The following is a 19,646-nucleotide window of genomic DNA, read 5'->3' on the forward strand; positions in this document are numbered from 1 at the left end:
TCAACATTCTTGTGGGCAGATAATAACAGCTTGCAACCGGAACGCAAAGAAGTGTTCAGCAGACATAAATTTTTAAACTTTTAATCTAGTGGCTCGCTATTTCTTGATTGTTTCTGATTGACTACACTTTGCAATTGAGAATATTCGCTCTTTTCTTAGACTTTTAATGTTACAGTATATACAGCAATTCTTTTTCCAAATTTTTAAGAAATTGCCAGAGATGGCTGACTCTGCAGCGTGTTTGAAGGAGAAAGGGAAAGGTTGGTGGGCAGCATGAGATATCTGTAGTCTGTAATAATTTATTGCTTGCAACCTGCCTGGGTGCCTGCTATGATACATGAAGAGAGAAACTGTGCTGGAGACAGCTTTAGCACAAGCACTACTTTATGCAACTGAATTTTAACATAATGTATCAAATCCTTAATATCCAGCTATCATTCTAAGAACATGATGTTTTCCTGCTTTCTCATGGCCTACTTGTCAAAGCTCTCTATTCTGAGCCTGCTTGGGTTTTGTGTTTTTCACAAGCTTCAAAAACAGGATTAAAAAATCAAATACAGCAACTGAAATAACCAGTTTGATGGGTGATCCTTGCTCCAGTCACATTTTTAAGATGTCAGTGAACCAGCAGCCTGTAGTTGAAGTATGTGCTGATCTTAATGAAGAGGGAATGATATTCTCCTCTTTCAAAGTATCTTTCAAAGTACAAAAGCCTTAGAGATCTTTTGGGATACTCAAAATTCACCAGTTTAAACTACTGAATCTGAAACTTGTTTATTCACATGTGATTGGGAAAATATTTTCCTGAGTCTGCATCTGCTGTTACTACAACAAAACTTATAATTTAAGATAGGAATTAGCTTTTCTTTTTTAAAGGAAAGTACTGAGTGATTAATCCAGTTTGTATCTCTAAATGTTGTTTCATTAAGGAGAAATGTTTAAAAAAATTACTGTCTACATTTTCATCAGATCTATAGGATATTAATTTAAAATATTTTTGTCAGACCCCGAAAAGGCAAATTATTGTGCCAGGTGATCACTTTCTTAAGAGGGTGATAAATCCAAAATTTGGATGTGTGACATAAGATGAGAAATTAATATTTCAGATAATTCACTGTCAATGGTACTTATAACTCATGGTCAGGAATATAAAATAGCTTAGAGGACTGATTTAACTAGCTCCTGGATTGCTCTACTTCTGTACAAAGGCACCCACTAGACCATTTTTCTGGATATAACTTTTGGATATTTTTGGAGGCTGATGCTTAGAAGCATCCATTCCTGCAGCTGATCTGAAAGACAAAATAAAAAATTCAATAGATCTGTGAGACAGGACCATGGCAACTCCTTAGAAAAAAGCTGAACTGAACTTTAATTTTCTCAGTCAAATGAAATCTGAAACCAAGCTAGACCACATCTGAAGCACTGATGAGTTCAGGCAACATTTGCTGTAAATCGTATACGGAGTATCATATTTTACGCCTGCATACTTTCTACCTCATAGCTGGAGTGGAAATAGAGATGTAAAATACTTTCAGAAATTTTTGTTCTGTAGTGCTCTTTAGTGCTGACAAGTTGAAATAAGCACAACTAAGCACTTAGGATTTTTTTGTTTAAATAAAAGTGAACATCAGTCGGTCTGTCCTCTTTGCTCTCTCTTCTCCCACCCAGTGTCTTTTTCCCTGTTTGGCACCACACCTTTGTAAAATTCAGTAGTGATTGATAGAATATTACATTTGTGGAGTTAAATTCAGCATACTTACATTCGGGTGACCAGGTGTTGTGAATACCAAAATTAAAACAAATTCAGAAAGAAACCGAAGGAATTGGTGGAAGGTGAGTAATTCGGCAGCTGTTAAACATGTTGGGGCTTAATACAGCCTGTAGTTCATGAAATATCCATTCATCTGAAGCCAAGAAGATACATTCAGGGACAATAGCACCCATACATGCCTTGTTTCTTTTATTTGTCCTTAAGCATCTATTGTTTGCTAGTGTCATAGATTATCAGGACCTAAGTCTAAGCCAGTGAGGATCTACTGCCTGTGTATAGGTATTCCTGACCATATATACCTCTGGGGAAACTTGTAAGTCAACACTGAGCAAGGATCCAAAACTAACTGGGAGAGCAAGATGTTTGCTGTGCTCCAGAATGTCTATTTATCCCTACCAATTTTGATAGTAAATACTAAATTATTGTGAAAATACAAATACACTTTCCTTAAAACCATCTGAAGGAGCTAATAATGTAAGTAACTATTTTCTTCCTGATATTCTGTAAAAAAGAAATCTCTGCTAAACAGTTTGGCCCATTCAGTATTTTCTCTCCTGGCTGACCATGTTCAGGCAACTTCTGCAATCAATAGCTTCATTTAGTTTGGCATCAGATGGCTGGGTAACTTAATTTTAATTTACATTATGATGTTTTCTTTTGGACTTCAATCTAATATTCATTTCAGTGTTCATTCTAATATTTGTTTTGGTACTGCACTTTGAGGGGAATGATTTTCAATTGATGTTACAACTGTAGTCACCCAAGCTAGGAATTGGAAAGCTGGTTGGCAACTGCTATTTGTGCCAAAAGATTGCAGAGATATGAAAACACTTAAATTTGCTGTCCCATCTAGGCACATTTTTAAGAGTATCTGTTCTCTAAAGTATCAATTTGGAAATCTAATAGCATAAAAGAAATGTGTACCTGAATCAGCATAGCTTTCCTGCCTTTACTGCTAGCGTTGCTGCTAAAGTGAGCAGAATGCAGGGTATGGACTACAAAGTGCCCAGGGCACTTCACTGTATCCTGCGCTGCATCAAAAGCAGCGTGGCCAGCACATTGAGGGAGGTGATTCTGCCCCTCTACTCTGCTCTGGTGAGACCCCACCTGGAGCACTGTGTCCAGCTCTGGAGCCCTCAGCTCAAGAAGGACATGGACCTGTTGGAGCGGGTCCAGAGGAGGGCCACAAAAATGATCCGAGGGCTGGAGCACCTCTCCTACGAGGCCAGGCTGAGAGAGCTGGGGTTGTTCAGCCTGGAGAAGAGAAGGCTGTGGGGAGACCTTATTGCAGCCTTTCAGTACTTAAAGGGGGCCTGTAGGAAGGATGGGGACAATCTTTTTAGCAAGACCTGTTGTGGCAGGACAAGGTGTAATGGTTTTAAACTAAAAGAGGGTACATTTAGACTGGATATAAGGAAGAAATTTTTTATAATGAGAGTGGTGAGGAACTGGACCAGGTTTCCCAGAGAGGTAGTGGAGGCCCCATCCCTAGAAACATTCAAGGTCAGGTTGGATGGGGCTCTGAGCACCCTGATCTAGTGAAAGCTGTCCCTGCTCACTGCAGGGGGGTTGGGCTAGATGACCTCTAAAGGTCCCTTCCAACCAAAAGCATTCTATGATTCTATGATTCTATGAAAGTGCCACCAAGCTGGCAGCACAGAGGGAAAGACTTCCTATGGCATTTCCATTTGTGGCAGGATTTTCTGGCATCAGTTTTTCTGATGGCTGATCCCTGTTTTTCCATCATCTGCTGTCCTTTCAGGAAATGCATTTATTCTCACATTCTTGTATTTCTTCCACATGTGTTAAAAAGTCTAAATAAATAACTGTCTGGGTAGAACCTAATGTGCTGTTCCAGGGGACTTTCTGGGGGAATTTGGTTCTTACAGGCTTTGAAGAGCAGGCAGATAATAATACTGGCATTTAAAGGGTTATTGGGATCTAAGAAGGCACTCATTGAAACTCCTGGGGAAGCTCATACCTCTAGAGTTTCCAGTTATCTATAAACAGATGACATCATTATGTCCTTTTAAGCTGGGTCACATTTTCAGGAATTTCTTCATGGCCATGAGATAAATGCACTGCCTTTTTTTTTTTTTTTTTTTTTTTAAGAAAAAGCCTGTCTCTCCTATTCAGCTGATCCATAGCAACTTGTCTCTAGGAAAAAAAATGGTTTATAGTAATTTATTTCTAATTCCTTTACTCAGTACCTGAGTGCTCTTCTGATTTTTTTGAAAAAAGGTTATCTCCTATGTCTCTATGACCATTTTTTAGGTAATGCAGTTATCTATCTAGTGTCTTTAAATATTACAAAGAACCTGGAAATAAAATGAAGAGGTGAAAGTGGCTATATCCCATCTAAGCCCTCTTCTTTTGAGAAGAAGATATTCTAAGTTTTAGTATTCATTTGATTTGGGGATGAGATCAGGTGCTTGGTGAAATGTGCTGAATTTATCCTTTGTTATGCTATTGTAACTGGGACAAAACCTTTAATCTAAAAATATATTCCCCCTACTTGACTTTTCAAATTTTCTGTTTTGATAAACTGATGCTTTGCAAGTACTTCATTGCTTGGCTTCTGAGACTTCAAGTGGGACACTATTCCACTGTATAAATTAATCATAAAGGCACACTAAATTTTCCATTAGTTTGTTACTAAGGGAAATGTTATAGGGACGGGGAAGGTGGGCGAACAGTGGGGTGGTGAATGGGAGCTCCCATGAGTGAGGAGGGTGAATATGCGCGTTCAGGTAACCACAGCCAAGTGATGCAGGAAGGTTCACAGCAGCTTTTCTGGCAGCCTGAGATTGCCCTGACAGGTGAGCTGAAGCCTCCACGATCTCTTACGATGGTGTTAATGTCTGTCAGAGCTTGCTCTAATTTTGTGCCTACATTTTCTGTGCGAAGATTGAAGTGAGGACAGTTTGAGCTGGGAGAAGAGTTGAAAGCTCATTCCCTGCTAATGAGTTCATCATTTAACTGGGTTAAACTTTGCTAACCTGCGTTGTTGCAGGGGGGTGGATGTTAAATTTTCCCCTAATGAATTGGCAATGTCAAGATGTCACGAAATCCTTTCAGTGTATGTGAACTTAAGATCTGCATGGAGCTATTTCAATGTGTGCTAAAAGATAAAGTCACTGCTGGTGATGAAGTGCCATCGGATAACCTGAAATGCATTTTAGTCAAAACTGGGTAAAAGAAATCATCAGTTCTTCATGCTAAAGGTTAAATATCTGCTTCTCTTGCTCCAGCAGTATCAAAGTGTCACTTTAGAGCACGTTCATTGAAGCCTCATCTTCAGAGCAGCCTTCTTTCCCTTTGACGGCTGTGCCATTCCATAGTGACCTTTTGGCATTAGGTCCCCTGGACATAGTTTTAGAGATGCACAGATGACATTGTGCCTCCCATTGTGTACTCTTGACATACTTTCTTTTATCCCTCCTGTGGATAAAGAAGGGATAAAATGTAAATTATTAGATTTGTAATAAATCTGTAAATCTGTAATGTAAATCCATTGTATTTTAAAGCCAGTATTTTTGCACTTGCTGCGTTCCCAGCAATGGTATTGATGATCTCTAAAATATATGCTTATGTTTAACTCAGCCTTAAGTGCATACCAGTTTTTTGCCTAATATCAAATTATAAATGCTACTTTAAGGGTCACGTAAGGCATCTATTCTGCAGACTGTGCAATTTATTTTTAAAAGCAAAAAAGCTGAAAAGTAGTGGTTTTTTGCAGAATGTTTTGAAAATGAGCTGTGTCTTTCCAAAATTATGTTTAGGAGACAAAGCTTTAATGAGTAAACATGCTCTTGATGATGGTGGCACGGGTAAAGAGGGGAGGACAAAGGTGGTGTTAAAAGTATTATTTGAGGATTCACTTACTTGCAGTCTGATATTTGTAATAAAACAGTAATTTCCAATATTCTGCTTTCAAAAGACATGACTGGAGCCTTAGTAAACAGGTATGATGACACTTGCTCTATAATAATATTTGTAGCCTCTTTTGCATTTATTTACCAGCAAATTTGAGGAATAACATCTCTTAGTTTTTTAAGTCACCTAGGCAAATTTTAAAAAATAGATCGGATTTCACTAACCATCTTTCCTCAGAATAAAATTTCTATAATTTATAATGAATAATTACTCTTAAATATGTAATTGACCTTTAATTTTTCAGAACAAGCCCCAGAAGGTGCATATTTAAGTTAAAAGGTACTCTTCATCAAAAATAATGTAGAAAAGTCATTGTGATACAGATGTTCACAGCAAAATGCAGTGCAAGCAAATTGCTATGATGGTGCACTTCATATATTACATGCATTCTGGTTTTGTGTAAGTCAAATCTGTGTCAGTAATAATACACAGCTTTTGTCTGGCCATGAAAAGAACATATTTGGGGTGTTAGAAAACAAAGAAATGACAGTGAGAAAAATTGAATCTGAAGTTACTGTACTGGATCTGACAGATGAACACTGCACTGAATGGTACCCACTTTAGCAAGAAATTAATTCTGCTGTTGATATTGTATGTTTGGATTTACTGCAGTAGTTGAAAACTGGAAAGCGACTTCAGTCATGGTCCAGTTTCTCTGATCCTCAATGGAAGCACAATATTATTTGTTCCATAGACTCCAGTGTTTGACAGTAAAATAAAAGAATGTGAATAAATAGGACTGCATTAAAGCATCCCTCTCATTTTCTGAATACTACAACACAGGTCATAGCGGGACACAAAGTAACTGAAAGAGATTGATTTCTGGTGTGCTGGATTACTGTTTGTGTCTCCAGAACTACTGAGCAGATTGCCATTTTAGATTTTTCCATCTTGTTCCATCAAGAAAACAAAATCGCTGAAGGATCATGTAGTTGGTTAAGGAAGAAAAGTAACATTTTCCAAGTGAGCTATACTTCTGTTGTTGAGGAAGAAGCTATAACTAAAAAAGGAGCATTTTCCTAATCCTGCTTTTCAATTCTCATCATAGGAATTTGGTGAAAAGTATATGTCAGTAATAAAGATGGGGAAAATCATAGGGAAGTGTTTTCAGCTTTTCTGAAATTATTTTTCTGTACCTTTTCCTCTAACTTTAATTTTCTTTACTCAGGCATTTTTGAATGTGTACAGCAACACTTTAGAGAATGGGTTTTTGCAATAGCTATTCTGATTTTTCAATTCTCATGCTTCTTGGTGACTCATAAATTTTTAGGTACAAGACTGTCCACACCTGTTTTTCACAGATCTCCCACATCAAATTATTACATTCAGGAATGCTCTTTTGTGTTTTTTAAGAACTATTTCAATTCATGGTTTTGTAACACCTGATGTTCTCCTATGCTGTGTGAGCTAAAATTCTCCCCACCCCCTTTCCTCTTTGTGCTTGCTAGGTAGTGAAGGACATATGCCTTTGTAGTCTCTCTTATACAAATATTCCAAAATGTTTATTTTCTCTCCTACCCAGGCTTATTGCAGTAGTTCCGAGGAAATTTCCAAACCTGCCGGTTGCTCAGATGAGTTGTAACACTGTAGTCCTGTTCCTCTGCATTCATTGAAGATGCCTGGTGTGTTTGGCTAGTTCATGGCAGTTATAAAGCTTGTTTCTTGCTGCATTCCAGTTGCTATAGTTCTTTTTCATCTTTCTAATAATTCTTAGCAGTTTATTTAAACCTACACAAGGTGACAAAGCTTTTCACCTCCTGAAGTGGCTGCACTGAACTGACAAGTTAATGGATTCATCTTTACATGACTATGGTTTGCAAGAGGCTTTGAGCCCCTCTTGATGTGGGGTGCTGTACTCGGTGCATGTAAGCTGTTTTCCAGTGAATATGTAACTTAAATAGCAGAGTGGTCAGCACTCAGACCAATACAAAGCTTCTCAGCTGTGTAGCACATTTGAATTTTGCTGCCACAAGAACAAAGATCCTGTGCTTGCCAGTCTGTCTTTAGAAAAAGAAGAGAAAGAAGAAAAGGGTGAGCTGGAGCACAGATCCAGGCTTGCCCGTCCTGCCTTGAGAATGGCAGGACAGGGATGGGCTACTGCATCCAGCAGTCACTGCCGTGCACGCAGCCCGGCTCTTCCATCAGTGCCAAGCAAAACAGCAGATGTGGCTTTCCCCACATAGACATAGCAGGAAGGAAAGTCCTCTGGGCCCCAGCAGCCTGCTGGCCTGGGCAAAGGCCTGCTTTTGTCTTCTTCTGGAGCTTATGCTCACTGCCATCTTTGCAGAAAACTCAGAAAGGGTCAAATTTTCAGACTTGCCCGGATTTTGCTGTCTCGGTTGTTGGAAAATCTTATTGAGGAATGTTTAAAGTTGTCTGAAAGTTCTTAAAAATTCAAAGTGTCGGGAAATTCACCTCCTAGTGATGGAAGAGTTGGGTGCCCTAACATCTGAGAGCTTCAGTCGTGGCTTGTTACTCCCTGCCCACGCTGCAGGGGTACATCATGTTCTGAAGCTTTGCTTTGCAAGGAATAGTACTTCTGTAATCAGCACATGATGAAGAGATAATTACGCTTCAGAGGGAATAAGATTTATGTTGGAAATGGAGAAAATACATTCTGAATATGAATTTGTATTTGTAGACAGCAAGACTTTTTCAGGCCAATCAACATTTTGATTTATGGGTCAGACATTGGGCAGCAACTGACAGCAGAACCTTTCAGCATTCAGCATCTGTCAAGGAAGTACCTCATGTTTTTAAATCGATTTGCGTAATGAGATTTATTGTGACCATGTAGAGGTAGTATAGAGAAAACCCTTGTGTAAAGCCTTCTGCACCTTCAGAACCTGCTTTCCTTGTGTGTACCCACTGCAGCTGATGCCAGACTCTCTGGGGAGGTGGGTCCACAGCGAGTGAGTGAAACTGTGACTGTGCCTTGTCTTTCTGTCCCCAGGTTTTACTACAGTGCTCGATAACTAAGGAGGCAAGCTATATATGAAGAGTGTGATTTCTGAGGTAGCACAAGGCTTTTGCCCTGGACTCTTTAGCAAAGATATCTTTTTCCTCTGTATTTCTGACTGAGTCTGTTTTGACAGAAGAATAGCTGACTCTTTATATTTTCTCTCTGTTTACCAGCATGTGTTTTATATGCTTACATTACAAAACTATAAGTCCCAGAATAAACAGATGACAAATTCTAGAGTGTATTTTAACTTAGGTCGGCTGGTTGCAGCACTGTCTGTACCCACAGAGAGAAGCATTACCTTCCAATCCCTTGCCTGAGCCAAAGGCATCCACTGAGAGGGGAAGTATCCTTCCTTCCCTCCCCATAGATAAGTGTGGAGGTCTCAAAGCATGAGATTGGATTGTACTGATTATGGTAATTGTCTGCTGGAGATCAGAAATATTAGAAGTATCTTGAGGGTATGGCAAGCAGTTTTCTTTTTTTCACTTGTGCGCCTACCCGAAGGAGGTGGATTTTTGTTCTTTCTCTCTATGCAAACCAAAGATTGTTTCTGAATTGCTGAATCAAAGCAAATCGTTTAGAAACCTGCCTGGTCTTGTGTTGAAGACTGCAGGCTTGGGCAGTACCCCAATGCCCTCTTGGCTATTTCCAGTTTAGTTACCCTCAGTGCTAGGTGGCCATCCATATCTTATTTCTTGAATTTGTTACACATCACCTACCAGACGTTTAGTAATTGTTTTCTCTGTGTTAAATTAACCATTTAAAGGAAGGAGAGAGTCAGACTTTCAGCACTGATGGAGCTAAGCTGACTTTTAAGATGAGGATTACACCAACTGAGTTTTAGGGAAAAGTGGAAAAACAAAGGAAATGATGGCCCAGGTATTTCTTTCAATGGTTGCATGAGCCACCTGTACTGTCTTTAAATTAACTACTTCACTAAATTCCAATTTGATGACTTGAATGGTGACTGTTGGGGTAAGTATCCTTGAAGGGAAGCAATAAAGTACAGTAAGTAGTGACAGGAACTTCACTCTTCACTTTTTCATGACAGCAGACAAAATCCAACAACCTCACTCTCTCCTTGTATTTCTCTTGGTTTAACGTGAGATGGATAGAGGTATTTTTTAGTGTCACATTTTTGCTATCTAATCTAGAGTTCTGCAGAAGTTAGGATTCTGTATGAATCTGTTGATTGATTATCTAAGAACAAACATCGAGTTATGTCACGCATGAAAGGTTTTCTTTTCTGTCAGTAGCCAAAATCTGATATCCTTAGGTCTTGCTCTGTTCTGTGGATATAAATTAAAAGCTTTATCATCATAAGCTGATTTAAGCTAGTGGCAAGTGCGATTCCAAAATTTCAACAGCAACAGAATTCATAACTGGTACACACTGATATAAAGTAATTGAAGTTGATGGTCTTGTACCTGTTTGTGCCACAATTAATTTTTTTTTATAATTCCCTTTCCATGAAGACAGGTCCCAGCTGTTTATGAACAGTATTTTTGCCAACCTCTGTCATTTGCATCCTGTCACAAAATTTTAGCAATGCTCCACAGTAATGCATTGTGGCTCTTCAAAGGCACAGCATGCAGTGCCAGCAGTGCCTGGGAGCTGCAGTGCCAGTGAGGGTGGCAGGGTGAAGACTGCTCCTACACCAACCTGTGAAGCTGATTGTGTAGCTGTGTCCTCCCCATTCCTCTGACTCCTATGGGATGGGCAAAGATGTTGAAAGGGACAGTGTGTTACTGGGGGATGTAATAACTTTGTTTTAGTGCATCATTTAGGTGGTGTTTGGGCTGAGATGATAGTTTTTTCCTATTGCCTCTGTATTCTGCTAGTCTTGTGCAGGTGGTAGAAATCTTAAAGATTTTGACTGCAGATGAGAGCAGCAATACAAAATAAACTTGTTTTATCTTTTCCCTTTTAAAGATTGGATATGAATTTCTGTAGGTATAAAAATGGCTTGTCTTTGATTGAGGTCTGCTGCTGGCAAGTGATTGTCCTTCCAAATGGCCTCCTCCTCTTGCAGTTTTACTGGCTTAATTTGTGAAATATTCATGCACCTGTCTCTTCTAACTCTTGCTTTACAGTGCTTCTTAAAAATTATTCCTGAAGGACACTGCCTCTTTCCCTTTCCTTACTGATTTTGTTTTCCTCTGTTTTATTGTGTTCCCTGTACACCTTAGAGCATGGGATTATCCCATTCTTACATTTTTACGTAGATGGGCTAAAAGGCTTGAACTTTCCACAACAAGTTCCTTTATTCCTGCGGTGCTCCAGATACACAAATAATATGTTTGGAACTGTGAATCATAAAGAAATATTTTCTATAATTTTTAAGCAGAATTTAGTTAGCTATATCAGATATGTTCTAATACCTTCCTCCATCTTAGCAAGGACTTAACCTCCAGCTTCAGTGTTTATTTTTGGAAAGAGACATAAAATAAGAGTGTGTGTGGAAAACTGGTAAAGTCACGTTTTCAGTCTCATTCAGTATTTTAAATAAGATAATTGGTTATGGTTGTTTCAATTCTAAATTTTCTATTGTCATTTGTGTTGTTTTTGGAGATCATTTGGCATCTCAAGATTTGTATTATCCATTTTGAGAGCGTAGATACAAAGATAACAGGGAGAGTCATTTTGTTGCTTGGTTTCTCCTGCTCAGTATTTTTTAACAGCATCCCTTAAAATAGAAATGCAAAACTGTGTGTCCTACTTTCCCCTCACTAAAATAGATGCCTTTTGTTAATTTTAGATATGGCAGAGCAGGATATGTAATTAATGGTATCAAAGAATCCGTATGATATCCAACAGGGTCCTAACATCAAGGACAAACGAAGTCTGACAACAACTATCCTTAATGATTTGGTTTGTAAAATGTTTTCTTTTATTTCAGGAAGTTGGATGCTTTCATCTATGATGCAGCAGTGCTGAACTACAAGGCTGGAAGAGATGAAGGCTGCAAACTTGTCACAATAGGGAGTGGATACATCTTTGCCACTACGGGCTATGGAATAGCACTTCAGAAAGGATCACCTTGGAAGAGACAAATTGATCTAGCCCTCCTTCAGTTTGTTGGAGATGGTAGGGACCAATGTTTTTTCTTTTCTTTATGTATGCACAGCTAATTCAGTTTTAGTAGCTCTGAGCCTTTTTCTACTGTTCTCTTGCAGTCTTTAAAAAAAACAAACAAATGCAAAAAATCCCAAACAAATGCAAAACAAATAAGTAAAATTATTTCTCGATGCTGAGACAGGAATTCTCTTCTGCTCTGTTCTAACTCACCTCACTGCCAAGGACATTTGCATCTATTTTCAGAAAGTGTTTTCATATACATCACAAAGTAATGCTGGCATCAATGTTAGAAAGCATTTCTAAATTTATTTGGGTTTTTTTCTTTTTTTTTTAATTTTTGCCTTTGAGACATTCCTGAGTTTTTACTTGATAGATGAGTTAGCTTTCAGCATGACTGTTTTGCTATTTAAGTGTGCTTAGCTAGTTCTGAACTGGTGTGACTGATCCCTAATCTAGGATAGATTAATTTAAATTTCTGGTAAAAGAATGGTTACGGAATTGAAGTAGGGTGACTGGTTTTATTGGATTTCAAACAACTTTTTCATTCTAACACAATAATAGAAGAATTGTAGGTCTTCGTGGCACTTCTGCCCTGCAGAAGAAGAAGACTTACTGCACATCTTTGATATATTTGTAGACAACAATAATGACTCGTTCTCCACATAGGGCTTGAACTACATTTTGATTGTAGAAATGTTTCTTTGCCACAGTGAAACTTCAAGCCTTTCACATCTGCATGCAAATAAAAATATGGTGGTTTAAAAAATTTCTGTGTTATGACTGACTAAAATCCTCCATCAGATTGGAATATGGTATGTGTTACATAATCATTATTTTTTTTTTTTTTTTTTACATAGATATATGTATTAACTTTGCATTTCTCTGTCAGTGAAAAAGAGGGCTTTATGAAAAATAAATATGCACTTAAGGTCGCCAATAGCATGCCATTGAGACTAAGAATGGTAAAATTCTGTATGATAGGACAGTTTAAATGGCAAAGTGCAGAACCTTAGCATAGTGGTCTCCTGTTCCATAAAAAACAAGACATTAATTTTCATACTGGTGACAGTGAGTATGTTAGTCTTCCAGCACCTAGATTTTATTCGTATTATAATCCTAAACAACCGGAAGAGATGTAATCATCATGACTGATGCATTTTGTCTGGTGTACATATAGAGACACTAGTGTCATCATTACTGATCTGTTGGATTTGGAGAGGCTTATGGAAGAAGCATTGCTTACTTTTGCTAAGGAAAGAATATATGTCCCATAATAGCTAAGTTTCAAGCAATTACATAATCTTGTTTTAAACAGTTGCAATTAACTGGCTAAAATCTTTTCTTTATTTTCCTATTTGTGAATATTTTGTGAATAGAGTATTTTTCTATTTGTGTAATACTATTAAGAAGTGTTAGGTGCTGTAATTCTGACCCATTTTTAGATGGGGAATTTGAATCAGAGAAGTTGAATTATTTGTCCCATACTAAAGAAGAAAATGCTTCTGTAGCCTGAAGGAGGATCTGAGGTGCCTTTCTCAGTTGTGGGCTAACCCCTCTAGATGTTGCCAGAGCATTGCTGAGGTTTTCATTCTTTTCACCTTGCATTTTCTTCATGCTTACTCTTTCATCATTTTTGATACTTCTCATCCAACAAAAAAGAAATGAAATCACAAGGGAAGAAAATAAATGAAATAGGAGGGAAAGTGTTTGAAGGTATTAAAGAAAAAGCTCGTCAAAATACCAAAGGTACTGCATCTTTATGCATTACTTTGTCTCTGAATATCAGGGAGAAAACAAAATGGATGGGAGGAAAGAGGGAAAAATCTTGTCATATGTTTACACTTTGACCTGTGGATTTACATAGCATATGAATGTTTATATCTTTAACCTATACAGATGGCACCCAGGTGAATGAAACCTTGCCATGAAATGTCTGCTCCCATGTTCATCTTGCTCAGATATTACTTCAGAAGATAAGCAAAAGTTCTGAATGCACAAACCATGGGGATTGTGAATGTGTTTATGGTGTTTTTTCAGTGGTATTTTTCAGTACCTTTAGAAAGTACTCTGAACAACCCATGAATGCTAAAATGTTCATTTTCTCTTGTAAAGAATCCCTAGATTTATTCAGAACATGGTGTGGGCACTATTAAAAAAGAATAGCAGTTGGACATATATGATGTGTAGGAATTATTGTAGGTATTTTTCCTTTAGTCCCAGAAATGTTTGCTACCTTGTCTCTCTTCATTGTGTCACAGGTCTAGATGATAATTTTCAGAAGAGAAAAAAGAGAAAACCCAACCAAACAGGGGAAAAAAAAAGAAAAAAAAAAAAAAACCAACGAAAAAGCCCTGAGAATGATATTGAGATTGAAATTTCTTCTACTGATTTATAAAGTACATTGCAGGTGAACTGGAACAAAACACCAAGAAATTAAATGTAAAGAGTGATTGCCTGGAACTAGCATGACCTGATTTTGTAATCTATGTCTAACTTCAGTAGTTCGATGAATAATCTTTTTAGCTATGAACTTACATAACTGTGTTCTGGTGAACTAGAAGTGATGAACCCAGAGTTCAGACCAACATCACTTTGCTGTATCACTAAAAATCTCTTTGAAGTTATCTGGACTAAAAGCAAGTTGGGGTTGGGGGAAAGGGGAAAGTTTCATCTTAAAATAATACTCCTGGGAAAGCCTCAGTGGAGTCTGAATAAGGTTGTTTAAGTAAATAGGCAAACACAAATGAAGGCAGAAATACTTCTTTCATATGTATAGCCTCTGCAGAATTTATTATTCCCTAACACTAAGCCTATAAAACAACAAAGAGCCTAGTAGTACTGAATTATTATTCAGTATATGTAATAGAACATTCATCACAGTATGGAATAATTTCAATGAATGATTATAAATCTAATGAGTTTCATAACTGCAAGAAAAAATCCTAATGAGTTGAACAAACACAATTTCTTGGTATGAATGCTATGTTAATAAGAGGAGAGAACCGTTTGGATGATACTAGATATTTGGATAAGACCAAGTAATTTGTTTAAAAGTGTATCTGATTGCACCTCCAAAAACCCATGATCTCATCTCTCTTTTACTTTTACACAGAAGTGAGATAGCCTTTTGAAATGTGTTTTTGACCTTTCAACTTCCTCTGCATGTGTCTTTCTCCTGTGATTTTTCTCATTTGATTTTTCCTTGCTTCTTCTATATCATTCTCCTGTCCAAGCCAGTTCACTTACACATTGAAATGAAATTTTTGCACAGTGGGTAGGAACATCCGACTGAAGCATTAATGACTTGTTCATGCAGGAGCATCTTTTCCTAGTTTCCAAAACACAATGCTTTTTCTGCATTAAAGTCAATGGTTTTGAACCCCTTTTTCTATATTTTTTTTAATTTGTTTCTTGTTACTTTAAGCTTAGACTGGGTGGTTTATATGTATCTACACGAGTAGTGTTCTGATCCTGAGGATAGTTTTACTGGGTGGACAAATTATACTGACAATTAACAATTACACTGTGAAAGCAACTCTGAAATCTCAGTGGGAGGAAGCAGGCTACAAGATGCCGAATTCATTACTCTAACAAAGAGGAAAAGAGACAGAGGGAAAGACGATGGGAAGGAGTTGCTGAGGAATTTAAAGAATAACTACTTAGTTGTCTCAAAAATAGAATTATCCTCAAAATGTTTCATCAGTGTATCTGTGCAGGTTCATATACATAGCCCAGTTCATAGGAAGCTGAGATGAATATGCATTTGTTAGTATAAAATTAATTGTTTTGGAACTCTGAATCTTTTTAATATAAAGAGTTAGGGGTTGCTTTTTCTTATATGAAGGATATAAGTAAGGTGTATTACTAGTGAATTTCTGGCTTTGTACATCTTACTCTCTGCACATCATATTTCATTATCTGCAAAAACTTCCAGTTGATGATTAGCATCTGCAGTTTTGTTTAAAATAGTTGATCAACAGGGTAATTCTCTAAAGCTCAGTGGTGGTTGTGCTTTTTTTTGGCTTGTTGTGGTCACAAGACAAAACTTTCATTGTTTTTCGAGAAAGAAATAAAAATATTTCTACTGAGACACCGAAGAGTATCTCTCAATCTTCTGTTGAGGAATAGAAGCACCCAGGAGTTCAAAAGCAACTAAAATGATACAGCTGCTAAGAAGAAGCACCACCATCATTTTGTTTGGATCTTCCGCCCACAGCCACAGGAATGTGTCAGAACAGAAATGTTGTGCACTGAAGAATCGCATGATACGTGCTTCGATTTCTTTTACAAACCTCTGTAAAGAGCAGCTGGGCAGGCTGACATACCCAGAATCCAGCATGTTACCCTAGCAGCTGTCAACTGCTTTTTTGTGCTAGCTTGCCATTTGCTAAGTGCAGTAAAGGCTCAGACACACAGCCTGTGTAATTTAGCAAGTCTGTAACTGCTGGACTGCAGCATTTGTGAAGGCACCCATGTTCCTCCAGCCTTCAATTGTGCGGACTTTTGGCCAGCTGTCTGAAGGCCCAGGTATTGCTAGCACTCGTCTGGCTTGGGCTGCATGGTGCCATTTAAAGCAGAGTGGAACTTTTTTAAAAATAGCCCACAAAGTAGTTTGAAAGACATTGCTTCTGAAACCTATAGCATCATGTCTTTGGGATTTGGAGTAGAATCACTGGTGCCTAGTAGGTGAGGAGAATCTCTCTTTCTGTCTCTTTGTCTTTCTGTCTTTCTCTTTCTGTCTTTTTTTTTTTTCATTTGTGAGCAAATGACATTGTTGAACTGCAAATGACAAAGCTGCTTTGGGATTAAGAGGGCTTCAGAGTGTGCATGGGATGGAGAGAAAGACAGCAAGGAGCCTTTAGCTGTAGGCGATGCAGCGGAATAGAGGGATAAAAGATGCATGACAGCAGAAATGGATGGAAATGAGGAACAGAAAAATGCTGGGTAAAGAAAGCAAGTTTGGGGAGGAGTGGGAGAATATCAGTCAGCTGGCCAGGTAAGTATCTACTCATGTGAGGTATTTGTAACATATTGTGCTACCTGCAGGTTATGAGCTCAGTTCAAATGAAGGTCTGGGAAGAGATCTCCAGGAAAAGAGGGGCAGATGGTATAGTTGCATTAAGCCCTTAACCCATAAAGCTGCAACCTTTAAAGCAATTAGCGACACAGAGATGTAAAGAGAACTGGTTTTGGTTTTAGTTTCCACAGAGAGTCTGTTATCCCCTTCCTAATAACTTTCAGTTCTGGTTAATCTTTATGTGCTTTTAGGATGGCTTAGTACACTAAGAATTATTTCCCTGGGTAGATAATTGCTTCCCACTCCCTAGGGGTAATAGGTGACTGTGGAAATGAGATTTGCCCCCTTACATCTGGAAGAGGAAAGTTCTTTGCTATTGTTTTCATATTTTAGCATAAGCCTTCCAAATCACTGTCTAGATTATAAGGAAGTGTAGCAGTGTGACTCACAGTGGCTGTTAAAGACCAAGAAGGAAATACATATGTGATTATAAGGACATATTTTCAGTGCGTGCTGCTTAGGCAGAATACACCCACAATCCCAATGATTTTCTGTTTATATATTTAGTGTCCTCCTTAAGCAGTGGGTGGAACAAATGTGACTGGAGAGTGTGAGTGTATAAGCGGAGGGTGTTTGTGTAGCTGAACAAGAGTTAGAAGGATTGTAATATTGAAAGTCGTGCTTAGCAGTTCTGTTAATTCATCCTTAACTAATGAGGGCATGTAGAGTGCAGTCATTAGCTCACAATAATTTTATTGCTGTCAGTCATTTGTGTTGCTCTTGAGGTTTTACAGGGGGAAGTAACTCAGAAAATAAGTGAGATTGTTTTTGGGGATCCAGACTGAATTTAAAAAGTGGTTGTGCTTTTATATAATCTGTTCTGTGAAACATGCAGTATGGATCATATAACCAGGTCAAATGGAAATTGATGAGCTTATTGAACCAAATGCACATCAACCCATTAGGCTTCTGAATCCTCTAGTCAGGGTAAAGACCATCTTATGTTAGGGTCTCCAAGTGATGGGCTGCTACCTTCCTCCTCCATCCCTTAGTGGGAGTTCTCACCAGAGTAAGTGTGAAACAGTCTGTCCCTTAACTTGAAAACTGCTGTTTGTTCAGTCTGAATAAACAGATGATTCTGCTAGTGCGGCCACAGTCTGTTGAAGATGATGCCCTACATCTGACCGATGTGAAAGTATATATTCAACCCTTCTATTCAAGTTCTATAACTGGTATATGTCAGTTTTCTTTACTTGCATGCTGGCTCCTCAGGCTGAACCTCAGGGTAGCGCTTTGCGCAAGAGTCACCACCCCTTATACTGTCAATACCAGCCTGTTTCTTTCTGCACCTTCTGCTGTGTCACATGCACTGTGATCTCCTGCTGGCCTCCTCCTGCCCTGCACCTTATACAAGTCTAGGGGATGTGCTGACACTAGAGTTCTGTTGTACTTAACCAATAAAACAACAAAGACATCGGGCTGCAGCTTGGCTTTCTCTGCTTGGACAGAGCATCCTTTTTTTGCTTGTCCTAGGCATGCTCGCTCCTGCAGAATATGCAGACTGCACTTAGATAGGGATGGTTGCAGTGTGTGAAGCAACACAATACAGGAGAGAATGAATTTTTCCAGACAACTCTCATTCATGCAAGGCAATGTTTTTTGGAGTCAGAGGAGGGGGACTTTCCATGCAGCTGCAGTTGCCTGATACGCGCGCTGCAGGTTCTGGCATTGGTGCAGGTGTATACGGCACTGGGGGTTTCCACAGCGCCGGTGGTTGCAAGTGCCCATGTGCAATGGATTTCACTGTGTAAACCCAGTCTCTCACCCATGCTCAAGAGAGCAGTAGCCCATTTTAGAAATGCCACTGGCAGACAAACCCCCATTAGATTATTTTTCCCTCAGCTTGTTTTAGGTTTGCTGTTTCTTGTATGTTCTGTTGGCACCTCAATGCCAGGTTTTGGTTTGCCGTAAGGTGAAGGTATAGGCTGGCACTCTGAACCACCCTGAAATTGTCATTTGCGAACATCAAGTGAAGTATTAAAAATCTTTTTTTGGATCCAGGAGGGACATACAGAATAGATTTCTTCTCCCTTTATGGGTAAGAATAATTAAATAGGTTAAAATTAAGGTAAGAACTTGATGAAAGTACCCCTCCAGAGTACCTAAGGAACTAGTTGAGGCAACCTGTGAACCATCAGTGATTACCTCCAGGAACCTCCAGAAAAACACTGGTCTTCTAAAGAAGAAAAATAAGAACTCAGTGAATTACAGACTTTAGTGCTTATAAAAATATTAAACCAAATCATTTAGCAATTTAATGTGGTCATTTGGAGGATAGTAAGAGAATCAAAATTAAAAAGTCAATTTTCCATTTACAAATCTCGTAAAATTAATGTAATTACTCATCTAATAGGATAACTGTTCTTGCAGAGAATGTAGATAAGTGAAACACAATAGTAAATTTTTCACAAGGACTATTTCTGTTTCCTTTTCCACTTAGTCAATGCTTTGACTGTAATCACTGTTTATATTTTGCTGCTTATTCTTCCCTCATGTAACTTTTATTTAATGGCTTCCTGACAAGCATTTCTCATGTGTAAAGCTAATTCCAAAGTCCTATCTCTGTCCATTATTTTTTCTTCAATTTCTCTCCATCAAACACTCTGTCCAGACTTCTGGTGGTGTTTGCCCTGGGGGCTGGCTGAATGCAGCACACCTTTTAAAACCAAGGGGTGTCACAGACTTCTGATTGCTATTTTGGACTGTCATGAGACTATGCTTAATCTGGCTGTATTCCCAAGTCACACTGAAACCCAGCCCAGGCTTGGCTTACTTCCCAAGAGTGAAGATCAGAAGGTCCCTTCCAACCCAAAGCA

General features: G+C 38.5%; 1 protein-coding gene across 1 annotated transcript in view; it reads left to right on the plus strand.

The window, feature by feature from the left end:
• Positions 1-19,646, plus strand: part of GRIN2A (glutamate ionotropic receptor NMDA type subunit 2A) — a 192,497-nt gene that overhangs the window by 162,501 nt on the left and 10,350 nt on the right. Inside the window, exon 11 of the mRNA XM_075718478.1 lies at positions 11,575-11,762. Coding sequence (XP_075574593.1) covers positions 11,575-11,762 — 188 coding nt within the window. The remainder of the gene's footprint in view (positions 1-11,574; positions 11,763-19,646) is intronic.

This window comes from Pelecanus crispus, chromosome 11 (genome assembly GCF_030463565.1).
Source record: "Pelecanus crispus isolate bPelCri1 chromosome 11, bPelCri1.pri, whole genome shotgun sequence".
Lineage (NCBI taxonomy): Eukaryota > Metazoa > Chordata > Aves > Pelecaniformes > Pelecanidae > Pelecanus > Pelecanus crispus.